Source organism: Strix uralensis, chromosome 16 (genome assembly GCF_047716275.1).
Source record: "Strix uralensis isolate ZFMK-TIS-50842 chromosome 16, bStrUra1, whole genome shotgun sequence".
In the NCBI taxonomy this organism is placed as follows: Eukaryota; Metazoa; Chordata; class Aves; order Strigiformes; family Strigidae; genus Strix; species Strix uralensis.
Genome location: NC_133987.1, coordinates 2,126,120 through 2,153,217, shown reverse-complemented (window position 1 = coordinate 2,153,217; position 27,098 = coordinate 2,126,120). Strand labels below are relative to the sequence as shown.

Below are 27,098 nucleotides of genomic sequence, written 5' to 3'. Positions count from 1 at the left end.
AGTGTCAAGGGTTACGTGCATGTTTTAACCCTCTTTGACGTGCAAACATTCAAGCACTCACTGGACAAGAAGTCTCAGCTTTTCATAGCTGGGAAGCTCCTCAAGAGTGGACACCGGGCCCCTGCATGCTGGAAGGGCCTTTGACAACCTGATCTGCTGTGGCTGCTGGTTTGCTCATCTGTACTCTGTCACAGCTCATTCTGGTGTAGAGTCCAGCTTGGGGCACTGAAATCATTTGGGCTTTGCACTAGGGCAAGGAAGATGAGCATTTGGGCTGAAGCCATATGTGTGCAAAGAGCTCTGCAGCTGGGTTGACCAAAAGCTGCTCTGCTGTCCCCAGTGACCTTGGTTTGAACTGCTGCATCCTCAGCCCGTGAGCAGCATCCGCAGGTCCCACCTGGAAGCCCTGGGCTGAGGACCATTGCTCTACCCCACAGAAAGTGTCCTTCCCTCCAAGGGTGACTCCACTGTTTAGTTTCTCCTCTTGCTTCAAGATGCAGTTGTCATCCTCTCACTGACTGCTGGCCTGTTTCAGTTTTGTTCTTTTCTTGCAGGCCTGAAGCAGCTGTTCAGCCTGAGACCGATACTACTTAGAGCTGTAGCTGGTAAGTGTCCCCCCATCACTCACTGCCCATTTTATATAACTCCATCAGGCTAAAGGTGTTAGGTGGCCACAGCTTGTGACACCCATCTGCAAGCGGTACGTGTGGCTGTCCTCTCTATCTGCCATGCCCAGGCATCTAGAAACTGCAGAGCACAAGGGCTGGGCTGATGTCCTGAACCTCAGATTGTGCTTTGTATTGCACCAGAAGTCCCAGTGGGCTTGGAGTCCCATTGCATGCCTCTTCCTGCCCAGCTTGTCCCTGCCTGGATGCCACCAGAGAGGAGGACTGAGGTTGAAACCCATCTGCCTGCATTGCACCACCACCACAGGATTCCCGCCTCGGCCTTGTGTTTAGGTGGTTTCCGTGGGTATGATCTATTCACCAGTTTGAGACTCTCTTGGTGCTGCCAAGACACAGCTTGGACCTCTGCAAGAAACGCAGAGCTGACAGAGGTGTTGCTGGTCTTCCTGGAACCACGTGAACCAGCAATTGAGAAACAGTCTTTGCCACCATTATTGTCACCTGCCTTGAAGTGAAGCTGCCCTTGACTAGTTGCTTTCCTACCAGAGCATGGCCTGTCAGTGCTTACTCCTGCTCCTTCTCCTCCTCCTCCTCCCAGAGTCTGTCCACATCCCACTCCTGTGACCTTCAGCCATGTCTCATTCCCTTTTCCTTTCTGTTCCCTGACAGCTCCAGCTTCCACGGTGTGTGGCAGCAGCTTGCAGAAGTAGTGTCGTCGCAGCCCTCCTGGAGGAGACCTGGAGCGAACCAAGGGGTTTGGTGGGGTGGGATCGGGGCATCTTTGGGGGCATACCTGGGTGAGGGGAATGCTTGATGTTGCAGTTCTGTTGCAGCCAAGACAAAAAGCTTTCCCTGTGTTGAGGCCAGGTCAGGTACATTTGCTGTTTCTTGAGGGTAGACATCCCATCTTGTTTGTACAGCTGCAGTCTTCACCTAACCAGACATTTACTGGCTGAAGACAGACTGCTCCACAGCAAGCCCTTCCCTGCTCCTCTCAGCAGCTGTAGCTTCCCACCCAGCTGGTGCCCCTGGTCAGCACCACGCACACTGAGAGAAAAGGCAGTGCCTAAAAAGAGAAGGCAGCATCTCAAGAAACACCAAACTGTCTGGCCTGGCCAGTCTCTTTGAGCACATCAGAGCAGTAGTTGGCTGTCTCAGGTCACGCAGAATCCAAAGCTATCCCACCACCTGAGGACTGCTGGCATTTATAGCTGGTGGCTGCCTGGCCTGACCCTTCTGGCTAAGGGGAGACAGGGTTTGTACAAACTCCAGTGGAACCAGGAGGCTGGATGTGCTTCCCACTGTCGGGGTCCAGCCCAAAGCTGTCACCTGCAGCTGTGAACAGAGAACGAAGCCAGAAAGTTCTGGGGCTGAGCACTGGCACACATCCTTCTTTAAAGCACTTTTTCCCTGTTCAATGGCTTTGTAAAGCCCACTCCCACATGGCAGCACTTGGAAGTCAGAGGAGCTGGATGTAACTGGTGACACTGGGAGACAGTAGGTAGAGGCTCAGTGGGGAAGAAGAGCCAATACAGCCAGTCGAAATGCTCCGGGCTGCTGATCCATCCCATCTAACCTGCTAAACCCCATCCAGTGGCTTTTTCAGTCCCTTTTTTTGCAATGTAAAGGCTGTCCACAAAGCACTCTCACTTCTTCAGCATGGATCTGCAGTGAGTATTTGATGTCCTCAGGCTTTTTGTCTTGTGCCATGACCTGAAAGGGGAGGGAAGAGAGCCTTCCCCAAGGCTGGTACGGTGATGCTCCTCCAAGGCAGACTTTGACCCCTAAATCTCCTTGGCTTTTCGGGGCTGAGCTGCAAGTCCTGCGGGGAGTCTTACCCTTAGCACAGGTGGGTGGGAGGCAAGAAACGCCCTCCACGGCTGGGCTGGGCCACTCCACCAGTTAAATATCGCTGCTGCTGGGCTGGCAGAAGGGTACACAAAGGAGCATTTTCTAACTGCTCCACACCCACTGTCCTTTCACTGGGACTTGTGCCAGTGAGACCCCATGGGAAGCACAGCACCGATGAATGTGGTCTGCCAAGAAAAGAAAACAACTCACAACAGATCTCTCAATTCATAACTGTTATAAGCAGTGACTGAGGAAGGAAGAAAGTTGAAGTGGATAAATAGTAAGGATTTCCTCAGGATTTTGTCTGAAGTGGATGCAGGTGAGCAGCATAAAGATGCTGAAAATAACCTCCCAGCAGACAATAACTGCTCACCCTCAAGAGTGCCAGGACAGGAGCTCTTGGGGCAGGGGTGGGTTCAGCAGAAAGGACAGGTAAGGGCCACAGTCTCACCTGGGGCAGCAGATCCCCCTGGAGGGACAGCATCCCCCAGAACCAGGCTGATTGGCTTGGGAGCAACACCTGGGTCCCATGGGACAGCATCAGTCACATGTTTTTATTCATTATCCTCTCGCATGCCAGCGCCAGTGGCTGTCAGAGTCACCTCGTGTTTGGTGCTGTCCTTTCAGGCAGGATGCTGGTGGTGTTCAAAGCCACCCACCAGCCCTTTGCAGAAGGGGAAGGGGACAGGGGCAGGCTGCAGCTCACCTGACTCTGCTCCTGCAGTCTCCCCAGGCCGTGATACCTGATCCTAAGGGTGGGGAGCATCTCCCAGCTGGCTGCTCATATCTTGTCCCCCTGATGGGTACATCCCCCCGCCACCCAGCAGTAAATGCCTGGTGTCTTTCAGCCTGCAAGAGGCAGTTCAACAGCTCCAAAAGCACTTTGTTATAAGCAGCAAGGAGGTCTCCAGGTTCAGGAGGGCAGCATGTGTTAGACTTGCTTTCAGCAGCAGCCTTAGAGGCAGCACTCGCTAGCTGAGACGTATCACCCCAACGTAGAGTAGTGATGAAATGGAAAGGTCCTGTTAACGGCGGGGCGGGAGCTCTGCGATGTCTCTGTGGTGACAGCAGAGCAGACGGTTGGGGAGCACTGCTCCCCACGCAGGCTCAGACCGTGTCAGGTCCTTTGCCTGAGCCCCTGGTGACGGGGAGATCCCGGGCTGTGCCCCAGCCAGCACCCGCAGCGATCACCAGCACGTGTCTGTGCAGGCACCGCCATCCCTCGGCAGCGCTGGCCGAGGGGCTTTGGTACAGCCCCGCTCTGCCGGGTTGAGCAATGCTGCTGGGATGCCGGGAAAGCCTCTGGGACAGCCTGCAGCCAGGGGTGTGTGCATCTGCATGCGCAGCAGCGTCAGCTTGTTCCTTGTACAAACCATTTGGAGTGAAACCAATAAACACTGAGCTTTCTTTGCCTGCGTTAGCGAGCTGAGCCTCCTTGTGCGTCTCTTCTCTTGGTCTCCCCTCGCCCTGTCCCTGCTCCACGTGCTCGGTGGCAGCTCAGCCATGGCCACCTGACCAGCAGGACAGGGCACCTATGGCCCCAGCTGGCCATCCACACGCAATGCCCACAGCCACAGGGACGCATCCACACCCCTCAGTGCTTCGGTGAGCACCCGCCCCACGCAGGCTCGTGGTGGTTGCTGTCGCCGCAGCCACCATCCTGGGCCACGCTGGGTCTGACCACATCCCTGCCTTACCCCCAGCCCAGCGTTGTGCATCCCACAGCACCCAGTCCAGCCACGGGGTGGGAGTGGTGGGGGCCATGGGGCACCATGCTGCGCATGAACTTGGCCAAATACCCCCAGGGGCTTTGCTGGAGAGAGCTGGAGCCAGTTCTGCCCTGGCTGGTCCCACACGGGTCCCACACGGGTCCCACCAGTGTCCCTCAGCGGCACCAATGGGTGCTCCCGCTTGTCCCCCACACACTCAGGATCAGCCATCTCCAACCTCCTCCACTGACTGCAAGTCCCACCCCACAGTAAGACCCGTCTACTCAGGTACAGACTGGGCATGCTCCAGCACCTGAACAAAGCAGCTTCCTCTGCTGAGGGTGTATTTTTGACATGAGAAAAATGTGACCTCATACAGCATCTGACCCTTCCAGGTATTTCCTGCCTTTAACAGGCCCCTCTGAGCTTATTCAGAATAGAGGTAGGAAATACATTCCGACAGCAAGGTACACTTTTCTACTGAAGTGGTTAAAGCTTTTGCAGGGCTGTACAGGCTTGTCCTGCTGAGCTCTGCCTTGGCAAATCTACGTCACGCCGTGCTCACTGTAGGTTGGGGACCGTAGATGTGGCTGTGCCCAGCACACGCAGCCAGCAGACACGGACCCCCCAAAAGCAACAAGAGCTGCAACTTTCCTCCTGGTGACTCCTGGTGCCATGACCCAGAGTTGCCTGGTGCTGCGGACCCACCTCCTTTAGTCATCAGCCATATGTCTGAGCACGGTGGCCACAAACGGCAGGTCCTGCCCTGTCACCCCTGCACTTCTTCTGTGTGGGGGTCAGGGTCTCCCCCACCAGTTCCCGCTCACTGCATGGGCAGCAGCTCCACAGAGCCTCCCTTCATCTCGTGGCAGGACGTTTGGTCTTCTGTCCCCAAATCCCCCCTTGCTCTGCTTCCTCACAGACTGGCGGGCTACTGCGTGGCTGGAGAAGGCACGAATGGGAGGAAGGAGCTTTCTGGGGTCCAGGCTGCGCTCCCCACCAGAAGGACAGGAGCCTGGCGGTACAAGGCAGCAGCGGGTGAAGCAAGCGCCAGGGCTGAGCACGCAGCGGAGGCAGGAGGGCGTGGGAACCTGAGAGGGGCATGGGGACCTCGGGGACAGGCGTGACAGGGAGTCACTTGAGCCCGATTGCGCCACACAGATCCCAGCAAGGGATGAGTCAGGGCCCCTTCTGGGTAAGGGTGTTTCCTCTCCCCACAGCTCTCCACCTCCCTTTGTAATTCCAGAGCCTCATGATTGCATAAATCCAATGTCTCTAAAATGAGGCGGTTAAACTGAATAAACCCTGTCAGGAGGAACACTGGCTTTACTACCCTGTGGATGAGCAGCCATGCGGAGCACTCAGGCCCTGCAGTCAGCTCTGCATGCTCTGGGGGTTTGTTTGCTCAAGTCCCTGTGGGAATTGCCCCAGTGCTGCTCTGGGGACACACACACTGCCAGGGTCCACGCTGGAGTCTGGGGGAAAGCTCATACTGCCAAGGTCCCCCCTCCCTGCATTGGTTTACACCCCAAGGAGCACCCCTCGCAGCACAGCCTCTCCTCCAGGAATAACTGCAGAGCCTGTGAAGACACTGGGGCTGTGGGGGCACAGGTCCCCCCAGCCAAGCTGGCAAGACCTGGGGCAAACTCAGCCCCTCTGGCAGAGCTCCCTTGCTCTGAAGCACTGGTTTCCAGTTACAAGAGAAAGGAAGACACCAGGCTACTGGGTCATGAGCAGGAGCCCACATCTGGCCCAGCCATGGGAGCAGCTGCTTTGTCAAACGGGTGTTTAGCACCAAGTCCAGCCCAGAGGTGGATCTCCGGGACCTCCTCCTGCCACAGGGTCCCTGTGTTTGGAGGAGGGGGGCAGTACCACACACATCTCCCCATGGGAGATCCAGGGAAGGGGGACTGGGCAGCCCCGTGAACAGGTCTGGGGGAGCAGGAGCCAAGAGTTGATGGGGAGGAAGAGGAAGGCCAGGCTTGCCTCCTCCCAGTCGCCCAGGCAGCAGGGTCACAGTGCAACTTAAAGCTTAAAGCTCCTCCCGGCCAGGTGTGCTAGAAAATGTGCAGTGGCATTTGTTCTTCCCTCTGCATCCAGGCAGGCTGGTGATGTGCGGAAACAGACTCTACAACTCAGAGAGAGTTATACAGCAGGTATGGTTACTCCGGCCGGGGTGCAAGGGGATTTCTCCACAAAGCTTGCACCCCAACAGCACATTTTACCAAAAACTTATCGAGTGTGGATATACATATTCATTGGATTACATAACACAAACATACATATGCATAAGGGAGGCTGGGTGAGTTCTAGAGGCTGGTGTCAGCAGTTTATGTTCTCTTTGCACCTGCCCATTGCCTCCTGGGGGGCGTCTCTGGGGTCTGTTGGAGGAAGGCTCACAGTCCTCCTCTCGGAGTATGCGCAGATTCTTGTAGCCAATTTCTTGAACAAGAGTGGTTCCAGCAGGTTTACTCCATCTATCTTATCTTTGCCAGTCAGAGAGGGACCTGGGGGTGTTGATTGCCAGCCGGCTGAACAGGAGCCAGCAGTGTGCCCAGGTGGCCAAGAAGGCCAATGGCATCCTGGCTTGTACCAGCACTAGCGTGGCCAGCAGGGACAGGGAAGGGATCTTACCCCTGTACTCGGCACTGGTGAGGCCGCCCCTCGATGAGTGGGTTCAGTTTTGGGCCCCTCACTCCAAAAAGGCCATTGAATGACTCGAGCGTGTCCAGAGAAGGGCAACGGAGCTGGTGCAGGGTCTGGAGCACAGGTCTGATGGGGAGCGGCTGAGGGACCTGGGGGGGTTTAGTGTGGAGAAGAGGAGGCTGAGGGGAGACCTCATGGCCCTCTCCAACTCCCTGAAAGGAGGGTGCAGAGAGGGGGGATGAGTCTCTTGACCCAAGGAACCAGCGCCAGGACAAGAGGGAATGGCCTCAAGCTGCGCCAGGGCAGGGTCAGACTGGCTCTTAGGAAGGATTTCTTTGCAGAAGGGGTTGTTGGGCGTTGGAATGGGCTGCCCAGGGCAGGGGGGGAGTCCCCATCCCTGGAGGGGTTGAAGAGTCGGGTTGAGCCAGTGCTGAGGGATCTGGTGGAGTTGGGAACGGTCAGGGTGAGGTTCATGGTTGGACTGGAGGAGCTTCAAGGTCCTTTCCAACTAAACCCCCCCAGTTCCCTCAGCCGCTCCCCATCAGACCTGTGCTCCAGACCCTGCACCAGCTCCGTTGCCCTTCTCTGGACACAAAGGCCAGCACAGTGGCGTGCTCAGGTCCTGGCCGGGGGGTCAGTGGGGTGGGGGAATGGCTACCCAAATGGCAAACATCTGTCCGCTTAGTCTGTCCGTCTCCGTCTGTCCATCCACCCATCCCGCCCCGGGAGAAGAGCTGGGAAGAGCCAGAGAAGGATCTCCTGGGACACAGGGACCAGTGAACTTATTTTGGGGATGGAGCCTCGTGAATGACTCTCCCTCCTCCGCCTCCCCATCCCGTCCCGCCCCGACCCACCCTCCGCAGCGGGCGGCGGGGCCGGCACGGCCGTGGCAGCGAGCGGCGGTGAGTGCGCCCCGCCGGGGCACCGGCTGCGCGGGGGCTGCGCGGGGGGTGCGCGGAGGATGCGCGGGGGATGCGCGGGGGCTGCGCGGCCGGCGGGGCTGGGCAGAGCCCGCTGCCGGCGGCCCAGGCTGAGCCCCGAAGCTCCGCTGCGGCCGCTCCGCAGAGCCCCGCCGGCAGCGGGCGGTAGCCCCGGGCGGTAGCCCCGGACGGTAGCCCCGGGCCGCGCGGAGGCCTTGCCCCACCCCCGGCCCTTCTCATCTCCCTCCGGCCGGGGCCGGGCTCCCGCTGCCTCCTCGCCTCGGAGCCGGTTATCCCGCCCCGCCGGCCTGTCCAGCTTTGGGTTTGGGTTTTTTTTCCTGCTGTTTTCTCACATTTCTGGTGGGTTTTTTCTGTGCAGCCCCTGGCCAGGAGCTCCCCCGTGTGTTCCTCCTCCTCCTCCTCCTGCCTGTGGCTGCAATGGGGGAGCTGGTGGGACTGGGGCACCGGTGGGGATAGGTCCGGCAGGAGAAGCCGGTGCAGGTTCTTTTTCTTTGGAGGCTGGGCAGGAGGAAGAGTCTGCCAGAGGGCGGCTGTTGGCAGTGATTTTGGGGCTAATCTGTGCCTGAAAGGGAACACTGACCTTTTTAATAGCGACCGACTGACAGAAGAGCGAGCAGTGCCGGGGCTGCTCCTGGCTGGGAGAGGCACAGAATCACAGAAGCGTTTAGGTTGGAAAAGACCTTGAAGATCCTCCAGTCCAACCATTGACCTAACATTGACAGTTCCCAACTACACCACGAGGCGTGTGTGTGCTGCTCCATCTCCTGCAGCCTGAGAGCAGGTGAGCGTGGGGCTCAGCACAGCCAAGGGGGGGCATTTGGAGGCAGAGTGGCTCGGGCTCATCTCTCCATCAGGGTCCGTTCTGTTGTGGAATCACTGTCAGCTTCACACTTTGGAGTTATTGCAGATTCCTCCTGTTGGTGAGGAGATGTCTGTGCACAGGGACCATAGAGGCTCACTCGGAAGCCCGGGCGTTTACATCCGTAGCTGGAGGTTGTGGTGATACGGTCCCACTGCGGCTGGCACGTCACCTAAAATGACCGCAGGTACCACCCACACAGCTGTGAGCATCAGCCCTGACTTTGAGCAGCCGAGGGTTGGGTCCCTTGCTGACCCGTCAGCCCCACACGGATGCAGCACAGGAGGGGGACAGGCCCCCGGCTCCGTGCTGGTGGGCACTGCACGGGCTGGAAGCCTCCGCGTGGCTGATCTCAGCGTGGCTGAGCTCAAAGGCTGCAAGGAGGGCATCTGAGCTCCGCAGGTGATGGTACGGCTGCGTGTGGAAACATCTCTGGACATGGGAAAACAAATCAGAGATTTTCTTCAAGCATCTTAAATTGTCAGTTCCTCCCCACGGCTTATGCTGCAGGCTGACTCTGCATCTGCCGGAGCCGTGGCGGTGCTGGACATTGAATGACTCGAGCGTGTCCAGAGAAGGGCAACGGAGCTGGTGCAGGGTCTGGAGCACAGGTCTGATGGGGAGCGGCTGAGGGAACTGGGGGGGTTTAGTGTGGAGAAGAGGAGGCTGAGGGGAGACCTCATCGCCCTCTACAACTCCCTGAAGGGAGGGTGCAGAGAGGGGGGATGAGTCTCTTTAACCAAGTAATAAGTGATAGGACAAGAGGGAATGGCCTCGAGTTGTGCCAGAGAAGGTTTAGACTAGATATTAGGAAGTATTTCTTTCCAGAAGGGGTTGTTGGGCGTTGGAATGGGCTGCCCAGGGAGGTGGTGGAGTCCCCATCCCTGGAGGGGTTCAAGAGTCGGGTTGACCCAGCGCTGAGGGATCTGGTGTAGTCGGGAACTGTCAGTGCTGGGTTAACGGTTGGACTGGAGGAGCTTCAAGGTCCTTTCCAACCGAGATGATTCTGTGATTCTGTGGCCAGTGTGGTGGCCAGTGGAGCTGCTCTGTGATGCATGCGACAAAAATACAGCTGAACCCATCTGTCCTCTTCTTCCCCACCCTCACCTTGATGGGGAAGATGGTTACTATCATCTGTAGTGCCATTTTGTGTTAATACCTGTGGAATAAATTGCACTCGGGGAAATAACTATTAACACAGACACCATACAACTTTCGATGTTCACACAAGTCTCAGGGTTTCCAACACTGAAAACTTCTGGCTTCGCCCCATTGCAGTCACTGTTATGCATCTTGATAACCCTCTGAAGAAACACAGGGAGGAAAAATTATGGGGCTTTAAAGCTGTTAAATGTCATTGGTGTGTTTCTGTGTTTCCTAACAAGATTCTTCTTTTCTCCCCCCCACCCCCGACTCTTAAAGCAGCTGAGCTGGGGAATCTCTTGATCAAGCCATACTCTTCTCAGTCTGATTTTTGTGGGATTGCTGCTTTGCTTTGCAAACCAGAAGTCCCCAAAGAAGTGTGCCTGCCTCTGCCAGTGCCTCTGCCAGTCAGCATCCAGGTCAGAGGCCTTGTGTTGCTGTCCTGCAACAGCCAAGTGGTGGCAGCTTCCTTCTGGGCTCTATCTGTGGCTGTGAAAAGGACAGGTCCACTTTCCTCTAGATTTGAACTGAAAAAAAACCCCAGCCTTCATCATGGGAGATATCTGGCACATTGGATTGATGGTACTTGTGTACGTCTGGTTTCCCAAAGCTGCTGCTCAGAATCTCATAAAGAACCCCAGGGACCAGAAAACAGAGCAAACCCTCTTGATTAGTGAAGTAAATACTGACAGTCCAGGAGAGGACACTTCTGAGTTTGTGGAGCTCTACCACACCAGCGGTCAAACAGCCCGCTTGGATGGATACTACCTGGTCTTCTACAACGGCAATGGAAACCGAGCCTACAAAGTTTTAAACCTCCAGGGCAAAGTTACTAACAGCCAAGGCCTCTTTCTTGTTGGCTCCTCTTCTGTGAACCCTGCTATAGTTATTCCTAAGAACACTATCCAGAACGGCCCTGATGCAATTGCTCTATACTACGGAAAAGGGAACTACAAAGAGGGCATGAGCGTCACAAGTTATGGACTAGTAGATGCCTTGGTCCATAAGACTAAGAAGACAGACGGAGCAGATACGCTGGTCAGGGTACTGACCCCTGGCAGAGATGCTTTCTTGGAGGACTCCTCCTTCAGGACCACGGATGAATCAATAGAAAGGTGCCGTGGGGCAGATGATCAGTGGATCTTCCAAATGGCCATGCCCACCCCAGGCGCAGACAACCACTGCATCCTAACTCCTCAGCTGAACGCATCTGCTGTCCTGATCAGTGAGGTCCTTGCTGCCTCTTCTTCTGAAGAGTTCGAGTTCATAGAGCTTCAGGGTCCCCACTCCACCATGCTGAGGGACATTGTTCTGGTGCTGATCGACGGTCGGACCAAAGACATTTATTTCACCATGGATGTTTACGGCAAAACCTCACTGGATGGGCTACTTCTGATTGGTCCAGCACAAAGCAGAACCCCAGGTAAGGACTGCATTTTGATAACTACCTCAGAGCTGGGGGGGCGATCAGCCAATTTGGAGCTGGAGGATGCTGTCATTCTTCACTGTTGTTTGGTGTTCTGAGAGACCAATGAAAATGTGACTCGGAGCTCAGTGGCAGATAAAAAAGCAAATCAAATGTTAGAAGTTATTGGAAAAGGAATTATATAAAACAAATAATTAAATATTAGAAATTATTAGGAGAAGAGGAAAGAATGGAGGGCATCTTTTAGGCCACTGTATAAATTCATGGTTTGCTTTCATCTTTAATTGTGTCTTGTGTGGTACAATACCTTAATCTCAGAAAGGATGTATTGGAATTGGAGACATTCAGAGAAGGTCAGCTAGGATGGATAGTGCTCTGGAAATGCTTCCACAGAAGAAATAACTAAGTACACCTAGAAAAGGGAAAGCTTAGGAGGGCCCTGACAGAGGTTTCAGAAATGGGAGTAGCCTGAAGAAAGTGGACTGGGATCAATTGCCAACCCTTTCTCCTGGTACAAGAAATAAAGGGCATCAGAAGAAGGTAGAAGGAGGTGGTTTCGGGACAAACAAGTGGAGGTGGCATGTCTCGAAGTGGTGGTAGACCTGCAGAGCTCCAGGTGAGGGACCTCGTGGAGGTCACAATACCACGTGTGCCTTTGCTGCTTGGGAGGACACGGTTCTGCTCCCAGCCCTGTGGCCAGCCTGGCGCAGGACCCTGACTGTGCCGTGTCTCCTTGAGGTGTCCCCCTTCTCTATGTGCAGCTGGGAGGTCATTCACAGCAGATCACTCCCTTCTCAAAAAAGCACAAGGGTTTTTCCTCCATGGCAGCATCTGCAAATGTAGGTCACACGTGTATTGGCTGTGTGAAGCTGCAATCTAAACTTCCTCTCAACATTCAAAATTTCTTCCAGGCCACCAGAGGAGGAAGAAATAACTTGTTATTTTGGGCACCTCAAAAGAAGATTTTGGCATCTGGAGACACTGACTCTGCAGATGTCTTGTGTAATTCACTGACTCATGATTTCTGAGTCAGGGAGTATATTCATGCTCACAAAGCTGGTTCCCATAAAAATAAAGATACTTTTGCAATTAAAACTTTCTTTTTTTTTTAAAGAAGTTGAGCTCCTTTTTACAATTCAAACTGCTCCAAATACTCTCTCACCACAAGTAGAAGAGCTGATTGTCTCAGAGCTGAGCTCTGCTTTTCTCACCGGGAGAGGTGCTCTGCTCTTACCTCTGGGTGAGCTGGGGCTCTTAGCAGTCAACAGCTAAGGGGGGGTCAAAGAAAGTGATGCAAAAGCACCACCAGCTTTCAGAATAAGCAGGAAATTGCTAACGATTATGTTTAACTCTTCCTCAAGACTCACTCAAGTCAAGAAGGTGACTGGAGATATGCTTTGGCATTTTTTTCCAATGAGGCTTTGTCAAGATGTCTCAAGCATACTGCACACACATTTTTGTGGAAGATTTTTCCCCCAAAAACACCCAATGACACTGTGTGATTAAAAAAATCATCTTAAAAGGATACTTTCATAAGTGACTCCACGCTGAGCACTATGTTAGAAGTTGATTTAACCCGACCACTTCAGATTTGGGACAGGAGCTGTTAAAATGGCCCCAGCTGTTAGCCCTGTATTTGTACGGTTTGTCTGCCTATCGCTGCAGAGAACTTCAAGCTGTGAGAGCACTAGAGAAAAAGTCCTCCCTAGACAAATGCCAGTGTGAAAACTTCCAGTTGAATCACAGACTGGTTTGGGTTGAAGGGACCTTTAAAGATCATCTAGTTCCATCCCTGCTGCCATGGACAGGGACACCTTCCACTAGATCAGGTTTTTTCAAAGACCCATCCAACCTAAGCTTGAACACTTCCAGGGCAGAGCATCCACAACTTCTCTGGGCAACCTGTTCCAGCATCTCACCACCCTCATTGTAAAACTTTTCTTCCTTATTCTTCTAATCTAGATCTACCCTCTGTCAGTTTAAAATCATTACCCTGCATCCTGTCAGTACAGGCTCCGGTAAAAAGTCTGTCCCCACCTTTCTTATGCTTGTAAGAACCTTTAAGTATTAAAAGGCTGCAAGAAGGTCTCCCCAGAGTCTTCTCTTCTCCATGCTGATCAACCCCAAGTCTCTCATCCTTTCTTCATGGGAGAGGTTCTTCCAGCCCTTGGATCATCTTTGTGGCCCTCCTCTGGATCTGCTCTAACAGGTCCACATCTTTTTTGTGCTGGGACCCCCAGAGATGGACGAAATACTCCAGGAGAGTGGAGTAGAGGGGGAGAATCACCTCCTTGACCTTTTGACCACTCTTCTTTTGATGTTGCCCAGAATATAATTGGCTTTCTGGGCTGCAAGCGCACATTGCCAGCTCACGTCCAATTTTTTATATACCAGTATCCCCAAGTCCTTCTCTGCAGGGCTACTCGCTATCCATTCATCCCCCAGTCTGTACTGATACTGGTGACTGCCCTGACCCAGGTGTAGGACCTTGCACTTGGCCTTGTTGAACTTCATGAGGTTCACATGGGCCCACTGGCGTCAAAGTCCCTCTGGCATCCCTTCCCTCAAGTGTATCAACTGCATCACTCAGCTCAGTGTCATCCACAAACTTGTTGAGGGTGACTCATTGCCCAACATTAATGAAGATACTGAACCGTACTGGTCCCAGTACAGACCCCTGAGGGACACCACTTGTTACTGATCTCCATTTGGGCACAGATCTGTTGACTACAACTGTTTAGATGCGGCCATCCAGCCAATTCCGTATCCACTGAATATTCCATCCATCAAAACCATATCTCTTCAACTTAGATAGAGACAAGGGTGTTGTGTGGGACCATGCCAAACTTGCAGAAGTCAAGATAGACGACATCAGTTGCTCTTCCTTTATCCTCCAACGCAGTCGCTCCATTGTAGAAGGCCACCAGAGTAGTCAGACAGGGGGAGAAATAGTCCCCTGGGCAGGGGTGCAGGAGGGCTGAGGCACAGGACTGTCCCTTAGTGTGCAGGTGCCCTGGTGGCACTTCTCAAGGAGTAACCACTTCTCCTTACCCTTCAGCCTCTCATGTGATTCCTCCTTTAATGTTTGTTCCCTGGAGCCATTTACACAGGGAGAAGTATTGAAATGTCAGCAGTCTGCTGCTTTTTAATGTCCTCAGCAGTTCCTACTGGGTGCTGGGGAAATAGCTTGTGAAGGGAACATTAAAGACGAGGAAGGAAATTGGGAAGCTCATGATATTGGGAAACTCCACCAAACCTCAACCTTAATTTTGCACGCTGGTGTCTTGGGCCTTTGCTGAATATGTGTGCATGTGTATGTGTAAGAGTGTTTGTAAAAAACATGGACTGCTAAATGGTGGAATAAAATATAAATTCTTAAATATTTTGTGTACTATTAAAGTAACTGCTACCTGAAAGGTTAGTGGATTTTGCAGATCTCTTTTAGAATTAAAAATTTCCTTTACTGCAGACGAAGTCATATCAGCACTTGCTTTCCAGCTCCTCTGCTTACGCATGAATCAGCTCCTCTGTTCACAGAACCAAAATAGCAGGATGAACTCTGCTCAGATTTCCCCCTCCAGCCTCCTCTGTATCTTTGTGAATCTGGCCACAAATGGGGAAATTCAGGCTGAGCAAACATAAGAAATGATAGTGAGCAGAAAGATGGGGTAGCAGATGCCAAACCTGCAATAACCAAACAAAACCACGTTCTGAGTTTCTGTGTCCTGCACTCCAGGACCAAAGCGATGCTGGTTTCCTACGTGGTGGGTATCTCTCATGTGTTGCTTACGTGCCATTGTTGTTCCTTTCCTTGCTGGTGTGCAGTGGATCTGCCATTCCCAGAGACCACCACCCGCCCTGTCCTCAGAGGTGGCCCCAATGCCATTGCCCTCTACAGAGGCAACAGCAGCAGTCTTGTCCCAGGGAAGGCGCTGCCAGTGACCGGCCTGTTGGATGCCTTCGTGTACACGAGCAGTGAGGAACCGAACCCTGAGCTGCTGGAGATCCTGACCCCTGGCAGACCTGCCTACAAGGAAAAGCGGTGAGAGGCTGCTCACTGGGCAGGGCTGGGAGGAGAGTTTGGCACCAGAGTCACCCTCGTCTGCTGGGGTGACCCCTGCCTTGTGCGCCACACCCTGGTCAGGACTGGAAGACAAGTGCCACCTGCAGACCAGGGTGTCCCTGTGGCAGTACTGAGTCCCAGACTTTCCCCACTTCCTCATTTACGTTTGTAGGTGTCCCCCTCTCCACAATAGCCCTGGTGCAGCAGTTCAGTTGCAGAATAAAGTACTTGAGGAGGAGTTTTCTGACCAAATGATTGCTGATTCTTATTTTATAATTTTAATTATTTATTGTTTATAAAAGTGTAATGGTCAATATAATAAATTTTCCAGTACCACTTTCAACAAGTAAAGGTTATTCTTAGGTTCAGGATGGAATTTCAGGTCAAAATGAGGGTGAGGGAGGGACTTCAGTATCTCTTGCCTGACCCAGGAGGAACTCTCTGCCCTGCTTCATCCAGACCAAGGACTGGAAGCAGGGTTACTGTTCATTCTGGGTTGAGAAACTTTCTTTTTGGTTTTGGGGTTTCTTTTTGTCTTTGGGCTGAGGGAAATGTTACTAACCTCAGACTTTTGTGAGACATGAGAACTGTTTCCTTCCCATTTGAGGCATGCTCTACTGACAGGAGAAAGAGGATGACAGAGTGGGTAAAAGACCGTGGAGCAGGTGGAGGAGCAGAGGCAGCAAGGTGCCATGCATGTGAAGACGGGGTGGGGTGTGTAGAACTAGGCAATAAGCAAAAAATATCTGAGCAAGCTCTTGTCTGTGGTTTTGATGACAAAGCACCAGACTTGGCATCCGTGTAATTGTCAACTAAATAGCAATGTCCTGGCTCTGTAGCTGAAGGAGATTCACCCTTCCTGGATGGGCCTGTGAAAAGACCATTTGAGACCACACCACACCAGGAAAGGGCATAGTTTACTCCCATGACAGGGTGACCAGTTACTCACAGCATATTCCTATTCCCTTCTTTGCTCGTCTTCCTCCCACTTGCGAAACAAAATCTGCACTTGTCCCGTAAGGAGGCGGTCTCCTTCCCTGAGGAGCTCTGTGCAGCTCCTCACATTGGGGCTTCACAGAATCATAGAATAGTTTGGGTTGGAAGGGACCTTTAAAGGTCATCTAGTCCTACCCCTTTATCCTCTTCACCTTGGTGTTGAGGGCTCTTACTCAAGCATTTCATCCTCAGGTGCTGCCTTTCCAGTTTCTCTAGCTGCACCCCACCTTTCTTCCCAGTGGTCCCAGGATGAGCACAAATGTGTCTGTACTGTCTTGCCTGTCTTCAGACCAGTCAAAAAAGCAGCCAGGGCTAGAAGAGAAAGGGTTGGATGAAGCCCATGCTTTTCTCTCTCAAGATTTAGTGAGCTCTTGGGCTTTTTTTTGAGACAAGGAGGTACTGAGGAGGATGGGATATCTTTCCAAACTTTGTGAAAGGAGAAGACTATAAGTGCATGGTTTCTCCCTCTGATGCAGGCAGGTGTGACTGGCAGGTGAAGAGCACTCAGGTCTCTGGCTGGCAGCTCATGTTTTCTTTCATTTACATGTCTGTCTCTTGCAGGCACCAGCTGGGAGATGTGTCCATGAACCAATGCAACTGCTGCTCTGTGACCCGGGACTCCTTGTCCTACGTCCTCAGCAGGCCCACCCCTGGCAAGTTCAATGATTGCCCCAGGAAACGCTTCAGCCAGACTCTCTCCTTCTGCCTTCGTGTAGCAGGTGACCATTAGTTATTTCTGCTCCTGTAGGCAGGACCTCCTAAGGACAAGAACACAAGCACAAAGCCAGAGCTGTCCAGGAAGACCACCCAGAGTCGTGCTGGGTTGTGTGAACGTAACACCAAAGGAAACATAACTAGGACATCTGACAATTTTCTGCAATATTTTTCTTCATGGCAACCCGTGCCAAGCTGAGCTTCTCCAGGCTTCATCCCCACACCCAACTGCTTGGGGTGAAGAGAAGCCTTTTCAGGCCCTCTGAGTGATAGGCAGGAGCTGACCTGCACCCATCCCAGAATAAGCTGGATCCCATGATGGAGGTTGCACTGTCTGGGTAACAACTGGCTTTTTGTTTCATAGATTGCCAGGAGTGGTTGCTGAAGTCAGAGGAGATTCTGATGACTCTGGTCCAGGCGCTTGATGGATCCTGCAGCTGTGGAGTCTCTGCTGCCTACTTCAAAGGTGAGCTGGGCAGGAGCGGGGCAGCCCAGGCGCCACCAGTGGTTAATGCCCATTTGCTTCTCACTTTCAGCCTTGTGTTCCCTGTTGCATTGTGTTCTGCTGGCCTGGATCCCAGCTAATTTGAACTTGGTGCTGATGACAGCAATGATGAGTGTTAGGCAGAGCGTGGTGCTGTTCTTCCATGTTACACAGAGTGCTCCCGTCTGCAGGTCCACCAGCACACATCAGTGCTCATCTGCAGACCACCAGCTATTTTGGCCTTGAGCATCTGCAGTCAGACGTTTGTGACAACAGGGCTGACATCTCGACTAGGAGTCTGTTGCCTGCTTGAACTTATAAGCCTACTTGACCAACTAAGCCAAGTTGCAGCAGAAATGCAAGCGGACTTACTGGTCTGTGTGGCTTTGCTGCTATCCCTACTAGGTTAGTGTGTGAGTGTGATGAGCACATGCAGACACATGAAGAGAAGAGCCGTGACCTTGCAGCCTGCATTTGCAGTAGCGTTATGTTTAACTTGTGTTTACGCACCCCCCAAAGAGACCGTTCTGTTCGCTGTTGGGACTGCAAGGCTTCAGAAGGGTGAAGACAGTATCTGGGCGTGCTGTGTGACTTGTCACAGGATGCCCCTTGGCACAGGCAGAGCTCACAGCGTTGTGTGGATGTCATGAGCTGCCCTGAGTCAGCCTGACCAGGAGGGCAGTGGTGGTAGAGATGAGCTGGTGAGCTCTGTGTCTCTTCCAGGAGAAAGTGGGTCTTTGGCAGCATGGGGAAACTGAGGCAGTTCTCTGCTTGCCTCTGCAGAGCCAAAGGCAGCCTGCCAGGACCTGGGGCTTGTGTTCACCACTCTGCTAACTGCTAAGTCAGAGGACCAGCTGAGCAGCCTGCTGCTAGCCTTCAAGACCTTCCTAGAGACGCCCAGACTTGCACATTTTGACAGAATGAACATCACAGCAGAAAGCTCCTGCTTCAACGATATAAATGTGCCAGACTTCCCTCCAGGTATCAGTCATCATTCCTGCAGGCTGGGGATACAATGTGTTTGAGGGTGGACATGTGGGTCTAGCTCTCCTAGAGGAGGGAGATGTCCCTCCCTCCATTTCCCCAACTCTGGCAAAGATCCCTTCCAATTTCATCACATCCAGTTACTAGAGCCCATATTGCTCATTATCCGGAATAACAGCAAGCTCTGTTGTTACAGCTGGTATTAGCCAGAGTATTGCCTGTGCTCTTCTAAGGGGTATAGAGCACAGAGATGATAAAAATCTTGTCCAGCATCCTCAGTCTTCTGCTGAATTTCATCTCACCCCAGCAAAATAATGTACAACATTGTTTCCCTGGGGCTCTGTGCTTAGGCCCATATTTATGACAGTTTTGCTTTCTAAGGTGTCCCATCAGAGGTACCAGAAGGGACTCAAGAGCCTGCTGTGCATGTGGCCAAGCTACTCATCAATGAGGTGAACCCAGACAACCCAGGGGGAGGAGAGGATGCAGAGTACATTGAACTTTTCTACACTGGACAGACACGCTTTGACCTTCAGGGATACTGGTTGGTCCTCTACAACGGTAAAAATAGCCGGGCCTACAGGGTGTTGGAGCTGTCTGGACACCATACAGACGAGCTGGGTTACTTCTTGGTGGGGAGCAGCACCATGAGTCCAGCACCTATGATCAGGCTGCCCCCCAACACCATCCAGAACGGGGCAGATGCTGTGGCTCTCTACTACAGCAACACCAGCCTCTACGCGGTGAACATGGCTGTGACGGCAGAGGGGCTGGTGGACGCTGTGGTGTACACGTCCCGAATGCCGGAGAGGGCAGAGCAGCTGGTCAAAGTGCTGGTACCAGGGCAGAGCATCCTGTACGAAAATGATTCTCACAGCACTGAGGATGAGTCTCTGAGCCGCTGCCACAGCCTGAGCACAAAACTGCAGAGCAGCTTCCAGGTGGGTTGGTGGCAGATGTCCTTTCTCCGTCCATAGTCACTGGGAGGGCAGCAGTCGTGTTTCAGTATGTCCTTTATTTGGGTGAGTGGCATGTTCTGGTGAGCCACATCTACCTCCTGCCATCTGCTGATGCTCTCACCAGCCCTCACCTCCCTGGTCTGTTCACCTGCCTGTTGTTGAACAGGTAACAGCTCCCTGCCCTGTGCAGCGTAGCTCTGAACCAGGAGATCCCTGAAGACAGCTCACATGTCACCAACCCCAGACCAGGGAGTCTGCTTTTGGGCAGCATCCTGGACTCTCAGGTTACCCCAAGCCAGATGTGGAGCTGCCTCTTCACCCCGGCTTGTTTGGTGCGGGATGTGTGGTGCAGCACATCACATCCCTGAAACCCAGCTTCCTGCAGTGCCTCGGCTGCTGGTGGGATTGATTTGTGTTAATTTGCCTGAACTGCTTTCTTTTTTATTTCAAAATATCTAGTTTCAGACAGTTGCCCTGAAGGAACATGACAGAGTACGTATGCTTGTTCTGCACAAAGCGGGGTACGGGAGGGCTTTGCTGCTCCACTGCTGGTGCCTACTGGAATCAGGCCAACACAGAGGTGTGCTCAGGTCCAAAACTGGCACAGTAAAGCTGCTTTAGAAGCAGAAGATGTCTGCTGGCAGGAGGGAGGTGCATTTGCAGTGGGAGAGGATCACAAGGAAGCGATGCCATGGACTGGAGACACAAGTGTAGAAGTGCTCCCCACAGTAGGGCAAGAAAATGGTTCCTAGTCCTGAGAGTGGGAGTGAAGGCAATGATGGGGATGTGTGGTGAGGGGACCACCACACAGGACAACCCTTGAACAGATGGTAGGAGTCAGGAGCAGCTGATCTAAGGCAGAACCACCACGTCCTCTTCAAGCCTCACCAGGGAGCCATAGGAGGCTCTTGGTAACACCATGAGCAGCTGTGGCTCCACCTGAAGGAATGGGAGCAGCAGTGATGGCAGCAGCTTCTGTGTCTCCCTGCAGGTGACTGTGGTGACGCCGCTGGGGGAGAACTTCTGCAGCAGCTCCTCGGCGCTGGTCCCTCCTACCATCCACATCAGTGAGCTGTGCTTGGCCAGCAGCACTACCCCCCACCGCTTTGTTGAGCTGGAGGGGATGCCTGGCACCAGCCTGGGAGGGCTCAGCCTGGTCTTCTTCTCGGGGAAGGAGGGCGAGGCACGTGCCAGCATCCCGCTTAGGGGGACCATCGGAGCCACAGGGCTGTTCGTGTTTGCGCTGGATGGAGGACATGGGCACGGTGAGGCTAATGACATGGACCTGGCATATGGTCTGTCTTCAAACAAATGGGTTCAGTGGCTTTGAGGAAAGGGAAGGAGGAGGGTGCATGGCGTGGGGAACAACTCTTTCTTGCCTTTTCTGTCCTTTATTCTTTTTTTTTCTTTCTTTGTTCTGCATGGGCTGTTCCATCACACTCCAGCTGAGAAGGTGCTTAATCCTCCTCAGTGCTTCTGCTGAGCTCCCCGTGCAGGGCAGAGGGACCAGGAGGACTGAAAGCTCCTCCTGCTGGTACCAAGACAAGGGGCTTTCAGGAGAAGCAGGGTCCACCAGGACCGTTGGGTCGTTCACTGATGCCATTTCACTGATGTTCACTGAGCCCTGCAGTGCTGCTGTCTCTTCCTGGTCATGACGTGGTGTTTCCTCAGCACATTTGTTTATCTTGATTTATTTTTTGTTCACCTTAAATTCTGACTGGGCTGCATGAAGAGGACTCTGCATCTCAGAGGAAGCTTGATCTTTTTGGAAACCTGTGTTCACAGCAAGCAGTCACTTCTTTACAGCTTTACTTGACCTCAGTCACCACCATTATTTTGTCTCCCATTTCTGTTCTTGGAGTTCTCCTTGTTACCAGCTTGTCCTGTCAGGCTCAGGCTCAGTCTAACACTATCTAGATGTTCACCCCATCTATTCCCCTGGCATTTCCAGATGGGACTAACCTGACTTTCAAGGACATCTCTGCTGCTAGTGAAGGCTTCAACGCTATTGCTGTGTACAGCACCAGCTTGACTCCTGGTGGCACAAAGGCAACATCAGGGAACTTGGTGGATGCCTTGGTTTACACGTGTGAGCCCAGCACAGCTGCCGTACACTTGGGCTTCCTTGGACCATCTTATGCTGTGCCCTGCAAGGATGACAGGTGAGGTCGCTTCTCTGGGAAAGTCTTTGGGTTCCCTGAGCCCAGAGCCTCTGGCTGGCGTGTTGCTGAGCTTGCTGCCTTGTCCTGCCTCTTGTATGGCTGAATGCACCCACCAGCGCTGTGATGAAAAACAGAGAGGTACGTAGCACATTGCAATGGAAAGGGCTTCCCTGTTTTTGGCGTAGGGAATTGAACTTTGTTCCTCCACTGCTCACTTAACTTGCTTCCCCCAAGGGATGTGTATGGCATCCCACGAAGGCATGCAGCCTTTACAGACAGCAGCTGAATATGTGTCTTTGTGAAACTTTTTCTTTAAAGAAAAAAGCCCAGACAACAAACCAAACAAAACAGGATATCTCTGTGAGCAGTAGAACAAAACAAAACCCAACGTCCCTTTCGCTCCTAGGTGGACTCAACAACAAATAGGGCTGAACCTTTCTCTTGGTGGGACTACTAGCAGAGTTCCTCCTGTCCACTTCTGTTTGTTAATTAAATCTGTCCTCCTCAAGTCCTCTGCTCCCCTGTCCCACCTGGTGTGACAGGAGGTTCTGTGTTTGTAGCCTCCGCTACAAGCACATGTGCACAGAGCACAACCCCATGTGCATGGTTTTCCTGGGAAGCTCAGCTTCCAGCTGGCTGAAACATTGTACTGAAACCTCACCGGGGTGGTTATTCACGAAGTCAGGGCAGTGGTTTGGTGGGAGATCTCACATGGGCTGACTCCAGGCAGCTCTGTCAGTCCAGTCCTAAACGACCGCATCCAGAAAAGCTGCTTCCTTACACCAGGACCGAGTTTCTAAGCTCTGGTTTGGGAAAGGAAACAATAGCTTAGTGAAATGCAGGGGCAGATATTGTGTAGCTTGGAAAACATCCTGGAGGACGAACTCCTAATTTTGGGAGGCTGGCTATAATGAGGCAGCAATCTTACTCCTACAGAAGCCAGTCAGACCAAATAGGTTAGCTCTGGCCAAGCCCAGGTCTTCTCCAACTGGTGGAGTTGGCTGGACCCATTTCTGTGATGGCTCGGTGAAAGCTGATTTCAGCTCTAGCTCCAGCAAACTCTCCATCATTCCCAGCAGCGTCAGGAACTGGAGCCCAGGGGGGATTTGTGGTTGGAGGTGGAAAGAAAGGTGTGTGATGTGTTGGTGAGCTCTGACTCCTCTTCTGGGGACAGGCCCATGTCCCTGAGCCGTTGTGCCCGCGGCAACGACAGCGCAGAACTGCAGTTTGCCGTCTCGGACCCTACCCCTGGTCTGCAGAACAGCTGTCCCCAGGAGGCTTTCGCAGTGGACCTCCACCTCTGCCTCCTGACACCCAGTGAGTGGAGCTGGGTGCCCCCACTGGTGCGGGGTGGGAGGGCTGGGAAGGGGAGGCTGACCCCAGCTTCCCATGGCATGGAAGGGGGATGCTGGTGGGGACCCTGCTGCCTCCCAGCTGTGAAAGGGGACGTGCTGGAGGAGAGCTGGTACAGACACCCATGTGTGATGTGATGCCACCATTCCTAGACAGCAGCTTCACTCACAGCTTCAGCGTGTGCTTGTATGAAGGTGGCCACGTATTTCATTTGAGATGTCTCTGCTCAGGCAGGGCCAAGCCCTGCTCGGGATTTCTCTGGAACAAAGCAGTGTGGCTCAGTCCTGACTCTGGCGCCAGCAAGCAGAAGTACAGTGGGTTCTAGAGCCCCTGCAAAGGCCATGCTTGGGGCAGTCAGGACCTGGGTAAAATGAAACGGAGGTTCCTCCTCCAGTCTCCTGAGGGGGGCAGGCAGTGGACCTCTCTCTCCTCTCCCAGCACAAGAGACCCTGTACTGGCCCGTGTGGTGGGAGCTGTGGGGCATGCCTCTTCCCCACGCCCCTGGGAGGATGGTGAAGGAGTTAAGCTGGCGTACATGGTGGTAGAAGGCCAGAAGTGAAGACTCACCATGCAGGAGCGGGGGGCAGAGGAGGATGGGATGCAGAGGAGGGTGGGATGCAGACTCTGGAGGAGCTTTGCTCCTGAGCTCAGGGGTGAAGGCAAGTGTTTTGGAGGGGGCACAGAGTTGGGAGCTTATTAACAGCACTAAGCTGCACCCAGAACCTGCACCACTCCTTTTCCTCTAGACTGTTCCACGTGGACCCTGCACCACAGGAGGTTGCTGGAAAGCTTGGGAAGGGCCTTGGTGAGCTCCCTAGAGGAGAAGTGCTCCTGCGGCATCTCTGAGCTCTACCTGCAAGGTTGGTGCCCCGCTCCGCTCGGCCGGTTTGCAGTGCCCTCCTCCCTCAACCACCCACAGCTGCTCATCATCAGGATGGTCCCTTCTGAAGCCAAACTTGCAGGCTTGCACTGGAGTGAGGGGAACTGGAGGAGCAGCGGTGGGTACATGGGTTTCAGTGAAGAGAGCTGGAGAGAGCCTGACACAGGCTGCTTACTAGTGGAAGGGCAAGCTAGAGGGACCGTGAGGCATGGGAGTCTCTGATAATGCCTGCAGACATCTGCTAGCCAAACTGAATATCCTAAACCTGCAAAGCAAAATGTCATTTGCACTTTAGAGGACTCCTGTGCTCAACTCTTTTTCTATCAGACTCCTTCAGTATCCTATACTTATTCAAAGTACCTGGACCAAAAAGTCACTTCTTGAAGTTTTAGGGAACTAGAGTTTTTGAAGGATAGGAAGAAATGTTTCTTATATTTTGGCTGGTTTTGTAAGGAAATGAAGGGTTCGCAGCCATGCGTTGTCTCTCTTGCCCAAACACCTTTTTGACCCTTTGAACAATTTCAGACAACTCTCATCAATGGGTAGAGATCACGAAGTTACCCAATGTAGTACAAAATAGTCTGCTGGGTTGGGAGGACAACTCCAAGTCCCTTTTGTCACTGAAAGAGAGGTTGAGCATGTGCTCAAGTTACCTGCAAGACAGCATGGCAGCGTGATTTCAGAGAGGTGAGGAGAAGAGGTTGAAGAGCATGGGAGCAGGAGGGTGTTACTGGAGCAGGGCATGAAGTCATGGGAGCAAGATGTTCCCAAACAGCTGGAAGGTTTCCGACCACCTCCCACCCACTGTTGTTTCTCCGCAGAGCTGAACCTGACATGCACGGACTCTCTGGTGAAGGTCTGGGGCCAGGTGTGGGCTCGGCAGCCGGAGCAGCAGCAATCCATCGAGACCTGGCACCAGGGCTTCCTGGCCAGCCCCCATCCCTTCTCTGTGGATGGGAGAGTCCTGAAAACCAGTCCTGAGTGCATTGCCCCAAAAAATGCACCATCCATGTCACAGGACAGCAGTGGTGAGTAGGAGCCAAGCACAGTGACCTGCTTCCAGCACAGTGAGCAGAATCACAGAATCATCTAGGTTGGAAAAGACCTTGAAGATTGTCTAGTCCAACCAGAGCTGGGGCTGGGGTCAGGCCATATCTCCACATGAGTAGGGCAATGAAGGGCAAGCCACCAGGGACCTCTGGTGATGCTTCCCAAACACAGCTGCCTTCTAGAAACTGGTGGGTCATTACGAGAGAGGTAACGATGGTCAGTTCCTCCAATGTGATGGGGTAGTCAGCCCTGTCACACCAATACCACTGGAAGTTTGGGTGTCTAAATCTTCTCGTGAGACTGGGCTTCACCGAGGAGCCCCTTGCTTTTGGAGCTGTTGGACAGACAGCCCAGAAGCCCTGAAGGCCAATTGCTTAGAGCAGCAGCTGACACCCAGGCTGGAGCTGGCCAGAGCGGGCACACCGCGGAGGATGCAGCAGGGGGAGTGGAAGAGTGGGAGGCTGGGGAGCCCAACCTGTTGTTGCCTAGAGAAGTTGTGGGTGTCCCACCACTAGAAGTGTTCAAGGTCAGGTTGGAGAAGGCTTTGAGCAACCTGATCTAGTGAAAGATGTCCCTGCCCATGGCAGGGGACTGTACTAGGTGACCTTTAAAGGTCCCTTCCAACACAACCCAACCCAAGCCAAGCCATTCTGTGACTGTGAGTCTATGACCTCCTGGTGGCACCCTGTGGTGGGAAAGGTCATGGCTATAATTTTCTGTCTCTGCCTTTGTACCCTCAGCTTCCTTTCAGGGCTGGGAAATCGCCCTGTTTGTCATGGGATCTCTCCTGCTCGTGTTCTTGTTGGTCAGCCTGGCATTTTATGTTATCAAAAGGTGAGAAACCACCTCCCCATCTGTCTTGCATCTCTCACGCTCTCCTTCCCCAGCACTTCCCTCTCTAATCGCTGCACAGGGACCTGCTCCTTCACCTATAGATGTAGGTGAACACCTACATTCAGATGCTGCGTCCAAACACTCCAGTATGTTGCTCCTAATTTTTGCAGCAAGGCCCCTTTGCTTTGATGCGGCAGATTGCAGGTTCTGCGGGAGGTTAAGACAAGCACCAATAAAACCATGGATAATGCCAGGCATGTCAGTGGACACAGCGTAAAGGCCATCAATCTTACAACGTGCTGTGGTGGGAGAGCAGAAAGCTGAAGGCACATGGCATACAAGGGGCAGTGAGAGGTGGTGCTTTGGCCGCAGGGAAGAGCTCTTCCTTAGAGCAGGGTGGAAGCAATGGCCAGTTTAGGATTACCTTGATGGGAAACAGCTTTCATATGACACCACTTTAAATAATTACTTGTCATTCCCTAATGTTTGCCAGCAGGCAAACAACAGCTTAACACTTAGGCTGTATGTTTCTCTGAAATAAATGTTGCAGTGGATGGGTTATTTGACCAGCCCAGGTGATTTCTTTCCAGTAATTTTTACTGGTCTCTCATAATTGGATACGGGGCTGATGTGCAAGAGTTAGAAATTACGAAAGGTCTTAAAAGAGATTTGGGGAATAGAAAACTCAACATGTATTTTTTAAAAGAAATTTTAAAAATACCTTAAGCCAGATTTAGGGAAGCTCTTTCAGAAACCAGGGTGGTTTTAAGTTGATGTACATGTGCCAGGTGATGGCAGGTGTTCTGCTCCTGTTTTTCCCCAAAACGTTAACAGAGACCTCAGGAAACTCCGTGCCTGCTGCAGGTTGGTCATCCAGCCTCTTCATTTTAAGTGCAAAGCTGAGATGCAGATTAGCTGCTTGGTGCAACAGAGCAGAGCAACTGATCTTGCGTTTTTGTCTGTTGCTTTTCAGACATCCCCAAAATTACACCAACATCGAAATGAATGACCGTGGGGAGATTGCAGCAGACTTCTAATGCTCCTGGGCACAGCTGCAGCAGCAGGGTCTAACAGCACTGGGGCCAAGCGTGTGTCTCTGTGAGGGGCAGACTGGTTGTCCAGCTCCCCCATCCATGGGGGGTGCTGCAAGGACCTGCAAAATGCCCAGATGTATATATACATATATGTGTGTGTATACAGCTCTGTGTGTGTGTATGTATGTATACAAATACCTGAATTATTTTTACACCTCTAAATTTTGACCTCTGATTCAAGGTGTTCAAAGAAACAGGCTGGGGACCTCTTCTAGGCAAAGTTTGTGCTAAGTGTGGTGACCAGAAAGAAAGAAGCCTGCTTGGCTGATGCAGGATATCCCGTCTCCCCTCAAGTTGCACTGCTGGGTGATGAACCAAGGCTGG

General features: G+C 52.8%; 1 protein-coding gene across 2 annotated transcripts; it reads left to right on the top strand.

The window, feature by feature from the left end:
- Positions 1 to 7,715: 7,715 nt before the first annotated feature.
- On the top strand, positions 7,716 to 26,936 carry LOC141950908 (uncharacterized). Of its 2 annotated transcripts, XM_074886403.1 has the most exons (14): positions 7,716 to 7,734; positions 10,058 to 11,198; positions 15,027 to 15,243; positions 16,822 to 16,979; positions 17,339 to 17,440; positions 18,242 to 18,439; positions 18,824 to 19,383; positions 20,393 to 20,666; positions 21,353 to 21,563; positions 22,738 to 22,880; positions 23,663 to 23,776; positions 24,618 to 24,824; positions 25,587 to 25,680; positions 26,654 to 26,936. In XM_074886403.1, exons 2-14 carry the CDS (start codon positions 10,328 to 10,330, stop codon positions 26,715 to 26,717), a joined length of 3,213 nt encoding a protein of 1,070 aa, XP_074742504.1. In that variant the 5' UTR covers positions 7,716 to 7,734; positions 10,058 to 10,327; the 3' UTR covers positions 26,718 to 26,936. The 2 variants fall into 2 exon arrangements, with proteins under 2 accessions (XP_074742504.1, XP_074742505.1); XM_074886404.1 differs by lacking the exons at positions 22,738 to 22,880; positions 25,587 to 25,680; positions 26,654 to 26,936 and having other exon boundaries at positions 24,618 to 24,747.
- The last annotated feature ends 162 nt before the right edge of the window (positions 26,937 to 27,098 follow it).

Bases quoted from the DNA above. Each gene is read 5' to 3' on its own strand.
- LOC141950908 (XM_074886403.1), top strand. From the start codon at position 10,328: ATGGGAGATATCTGGCACATTGGATTGATGGTACTTGTGTACGTCTGG. The intron at 18,440-18,823 runs GTATCAGTCATC...TTGCTTTCTAAG, and splicing joins TGTGCCAGACTTCCCTCCAG to GTGTCCCATCAGAGGTACCA. The intron at 22,881-23,662 runs GTGAGTGGAGCT...CTTTTCCTCTAG, and splicing joins CCTCTGCCTCCTGACACCCA to ACTGTTCCACGTGGACCCTG.